Raw genomic sequence first — 5,506 nt, forward strand, 5'->3', positions numbered from 1 at the left:
TGATTGACTAGTTATATATATTTAAAATAATAAAAATAAAGAAAGAGAAAAGTAATTTTGTTAGCTTGAAATTGTAACCAACAACAAACAGCACTATGATGAACATAATGATGATGATGATCTTAACATTCATTGAAGTATGATATTCCACCAAGTAATGATAACAAAGTTTTCTGTATCGGTTTAGTCTCATCATCGATCTTACAAAATATTCCTATCAGAAGAACAAATCCAAGAATCAACACCACCACCACCAGCAGCACCTTCTCCTCTATTATTATCATTATCATCATTATTATTATTATTATTATTATTATTATTATTATTATTATTATTATTATTATTATTATTATTATTCTCCATTGTCTTGTCATGGTTTAACGTGGTTGATACAGTACCTGAAAAGTTAACCTTACAATTACTACCTACACCCCCACCACCACCTGAAGAAGAAGAATCAACAATGATTTTACCACCATAACTATTCTCATGATCCAAACACCTTAACGCATCTCTTCTACTTCCACCATCCTCATCATCATGACCAAGATGTCCTTGATTCACACCAAGATCTTCAAGAGAATTTACTGATAAACTTCCATGCTGTGATTGTGACTTTGCACCAAAACCTCCTATGCTAAAAGGATGAAATTGTTGTGAAGAAGATGAAGGGTTGAATGCATGAATAGGTTGTTGATTTTGCATACTAAGCATGAAGTTATGTTGTTGATGATGATTTTGATGACTATAATAAGGTAAACCCAAATCAGATATTGGTAGTTGTTGATAATTACTATTATTAGCATCAACCATGTTATTATGTGATGATGATGATGAAGAAGATAAAAGCAATGGATTTGGATGATTATGATGATGATGAAGTTTTTGAGGTGAAGGACGAAGAGGGTAAAATAATGGACTTGTTGTATTATCAAAGTGAGATGAATTACTTGATCTTAAAGAAGATGAAGATGTGAGAAGATCAAGACGACGAGAGTAAGAAGAACCTGAAAAAGGCGGTGCAGGGATACCGGTAAATTCTTGAACCATAGCTCTGAAATTTGAAGTGTCGGTTGTTAGAACTGTTGTAGGTGCTCTTCTTGAAGCTCTTGTTCTCTTCTTTGTATTTCTTGATGATGACGGTGGTTGTGGTGATGAAAGAGTCGTTCTTGCATTGTTGTTAATGTTATCATCATCATCATGATGAAGTACTCCAAGAGTTTGATGAGGAGTTGTTAACAAACATTGATTGTTGGTATGTTGTGATGATGAAGAAACTCCTTGTGATGTTGGAAAGGTTATGTTTGGTGGTTGTGATTGAGAGAGATTTTGAAGGTAGTTTGGTGAAAGATCAAACAAAGAAATGGGGGAAGAGCCAGGATTAAATGATTGTAGTGGGTTGTGTGATATGGAGTTAAATTGGAGGAGGGTAGGTTGTTGATTGAACAAATTTGAAGGGAGAAGTGTTTGATTATGATTTCTTGAATCATATTCTTCATCACCACTTGAAGAAATACTTCCACTATTGCCAGAATCCATATATAGCTTGTAAATTAAGCAAAAGTAGGTAGGGAACAAAAGCTAAAAAACTAAAAAAAAAGTGATGAGAGGACCTTAGAGTTTGATAAAGAAGCTATGAATTTTTTTCTAATTCTGATGAGAAGAACCTTTTGTAAAGAGAACCATATCTTTTGAAGGAATCCCTTGATCTAGTGATTTGCAATGGAAGCACAGAGATCTTTTCCTAGCCTGTCTTTCAGTTGGAGGAAAAAGTGTTTTTTTCTATCAAAAGAAGAGAAAAAGAATACATACATAGGGAAATAGATCTTGTTTATGATTTAATAAAACTGGCTAGGTACCGTAGACGTAGAGGTTGAGGATGGGAAAGAAAGGGGAAAAAAAAATGAAAAGCCTTGAAGAGGTAAATTACAAAAAGGCCATGTGGGGTGTGTTTGGATTAGGGTTTCATTTGACAAGGAACAAGCAAAAGTTAATAACAAGAGAGAGAAAGACATGAAATGTTACTATATACACTTTTCGTCTTATAATTTACTTCCTCCGTTCCAAAAACAAGTGAACCATTTTGACTATATATACTATTTACATATCTTTTTTTAATCACATAAAAATAAATATTAGCATATAAGAGGTTGTTGGATTCATCTCGATGAGTATTTTTAAAATATCACATTTTTATAATTTTTTCTATTATACGATTGAAAATATTAATCGTCAAAGTTATGCATTGGCATGCGTGACGCGGTCAACTAGCTCACTCATTATGGGACGGAGAGAGTATTAAGGTTAAATACTCCCTCCGTCCCAAATTATGAGGGAAAAAAAACCAATTTTCTTGTCCTAAATTATAAGAGAAAAAATCATTTTCAATAATATTTTTTTCTTATTTTCATAAAATTAAATGCAAATTGCATTTAATTTCTTCTCTCTCATTTTCTCAATAAACAACAACCAATAAATTTTTTTTAAAACTTAAAAATTATATTTTTCATCTTATAAAATCACTAATAATATGTTTTTTGGAACTACGTTTATGTGCCTGTCAAAGACTCGAGCATATGAAATTAAACACTAAAATTTGTACACGAGTTTAAGGTGGAAATGCATTGGGATATAGAGAAATTCTTCTATAGGCACAAATACAAATAATATTTATTAGGCACACACATAAAATCAAAAATTAAAAGAAAAATAATATAGTCATATCAATCATTATGGTTTTAATTTTTTTTTTGTCATTTAAGTTAATGTTTGTGTGAGTGTGTCTAACACCTATTATTTATATTTGTGCCTATATTAACTTTTCCCTAAGTTAACATGTAGTTTTGAATGATTTTATAGAAGGCATGTTTAAAATATTTATAAAATTTACTTGGTTAAAACTTAAAAATGAGCAACTCACCAAAAAAAAAAAAAAACTTAAAAATGAGCTCAAAATTCAAGCTTTAGATTCAAATTTTCATTACTTTTATCTCAAATTTTTTTGTGTTTAAAAAATTCATATTTAATCCATTTCATGTTAAATATTTTAAATTTTGTAATATTTTATAATGTTCTAAATTACATGCAAGATAATTAAGTGTTGGTTTTAGCCAAGACTAAATTTAGTTTTCAAAAAAATAAAACTACATGCAAGAAATTTAAAAGTACGAGTCTTGCTAACATGTGTCCAAAAGTAGAAATATTTTCTTAAATTTTGTATAATTAATTTGTGATCAAGTTTAAAAAGTAAAGTAAATGCATTAATTATGATAAAAGTTTGAATCATTAACATGTGTTCTTATGACACATTTTAGCTTTTCCCTAAAAGGTATTGGCTTTAAAAGTGTTGGATTTAAAACTCTAAAAACATTACTACAAAATTTAAAAGTTTAAAAATAATTAAATTATTTTGGTTTTCGCTTAGACTAAAACTAGATGCAAGAAAAATTTGTGAACACTAAAAAAGATGAATTTTCATGGAGATGAAAAATGATTTTTTTTTTTTTTTATAATTGAAAAACGAAAGTTTGTGATCTTGTAGAGACGAAAACATAGATAACCAAAATTAAAAATATCACTTTAAATTTTTAATATAATTTTTTTTGGGTACAATAATTTTTTTTTAGTATAACATCTAATTAATATTATATGCATCATTAATTTTTAGTTTAGAAGATCGATCCTCTAAAGAGTGTAAGGTGGGGTAGGCATTGGAGTAGAGAGAAAAGTTTTGCCGGTGGCTGGCAACGGGTCAAACTCAAAGTGAATGGTGAGAGAGTGTTGTGAATGTGGGATCCGGATTCCATGCAATAGAAATTTCACGCATTATTAGATTATAGAGTTCCATTTTAGATCGGACGATTTTAATCTTACACACAGTTTTATACATCAAAATAATCTCAACCACCGATTCTAGATCGTACGACCCAGATCCATTATTGCGTGAAAACAGTGTGTAACTTTACAGCATCAAATCTAATTCCGTGAATGTGAAAGCGGTGAAAAGAATGTAAGTTATGAACTATTCAAACTTTTGTGATTGGATCATCTCCTTCACTCTCCTCTCCATTCTCTCTATCTCTCTTAATTTCAATCTCTCTCTCTTCACTAAAAAGTTTTAAAATAATAATAAGAGAGTGAGATTAAAAGAGAGATGAAGAGGAGAGTGAAGGAGAGAATCCAAATTAGGGATGACAATTTGACTCATACTAAGAGGGTACCCGCAAAAATTACTCACAACGGGTAGGGTAAAAACCCGCATTTTGGGTACGGGCACGGGTATGAGTAATTATCCGCAAAAATGAACGGGTATGGGTGCGGGTACGGGTACCTTAGTACCCGGCCACCCTGTCCCATACCCGCATAATATATATTTATTTATTTTATTTATATTATTATATAATAATATATGTAAATCAATTTAAAACAATACAACACTATTAAACTATTATATATTTTTAATAAAAATATTTATTTATAACATAATACAAAAATAATGTGAATATTTAACATAAATATGATCTTAACATAAGGTTAATACTATTTTTTTTAAAAAAAATTCACAAGTCAATATTAAAATCTTTGAAATTTTTTAAATTCTATTAAAATAATATGATATTTTATAATTGATCAATTTATTTTTAATAAAAATACGGGTAACGAGTATGAGTATGAGCACTTAAGTACCCATAGGGTATGGGACGGGGGTAAAAATTGTTATCCGCATGGATATGAGGATGAGTACAGATATTTTTTCAATCCGCGAATATGAGGATGAGTACTATAATACCTACCCATCGTCATCCCTAATCCAAATCCCAAACTTTTATCCGGCAAAAAAGATCTGGATCCTCTGCTTCCTTCACTCTCTCTCCTTCTCCAAATCTCAACCACTAGATTTAATCCAATGGAGAGAGGATGACTTCCCAAAACAAAATGTCCTATATCTTTTCACAGCAAATTTTTTCCTCTTCTTCCTCAACAAAATTTCCTGTATCTTTTCACAGCAAAATATCTCTCTTGTTCTGGATCAATTTACAAAATCTCTCAGTGCTCACTGTATAATTTCTGATCTTGCAACCTTTTATTTTTTAATTAAAAACAGTATACTGCCATTGTGAATTTTCCTGCTCTCGCGTTAATTAAAAACAGTATAATCTCTGGTTAGTCATTCACCTGCTCTGTCGAGTGTTCTGGATCTGCATCGTCAATAGCCGTATATCCCGCCGCGCCGATTGCTGCGTATCTCGGTTCTGTGTCGCCGGCGTATCCCATCGCTGTGTTACTAACCTCTGGGTATCCCGCTTCTGCCTCGCTGACCACCGCCATTGCATCGCCGGTAACCGTTAACTAGAGACTTCCACTTTAGTGGTGGTGGTGTCGTGGAAGGCAGATGCATCGAAGACTTTTCAAAGATTCAGAGTTAGGAATTTAAATATACATTTATTTAATTTTATTTTCTTTTAAATTTTGAACCATGTGATTGATCTAGTGGTTGAGATTTGGG

The 5,506-nt window shown here is 31.3% G+C and overlaps 1 protein-coding gene across 2 annotated transcripts; it reads right to left on the reverse strand.

Annotated features, from left to right (window-relative positions):
- LOC123908524 (GATA zinc finger domain-containing protein 8-like) lies at window positions 1-1,964 on the reverse strand. Of its 2 annotated transcripts, XM_045959192.1 has the most exons (2): window positions 342-1,964; window positions 1-290 (listed from the first exon to the last, which is right to left on the reverse strand). In XM_045959192.1, exons 1-2 carry the CDS (start codon window positions 1,537-1,539, stop codon window positions 202-204), a joined length of 1,287 nt encoding a protein of 428 aa, XP_045815148.1. In that variant the 5' UTR covers window positions 1,540-1,964; the 3' UTR covers window positions 1-201. The 2 variants fall into 2 exon arrangements, with proteins under 2 accessions (XP_045815148.1, XP_045815147.1); XM_045959191.1 differs by having other exon boundaries at window positions 1-1,964.
- Window positions 1,965-5,506: the final 3,542 nt, after the last annotated feature.

This window comes from Trifolium pratense, linkage group LG2 (genome assembly GCF_020283565.1).
Source record: "Trifolium pratense cultivar HEN17-A07 linkage group LG2, ARS_RC_1.1, whole genome shotgun sequence".
Classification (NCBI taxonomy): domain Eukaryota; kingdom Viridiplantae; phylum Streptophyta; class Magnoliopsida; order Fabales; family Fabaceae; genus Trifolium; species Trifolium pratense.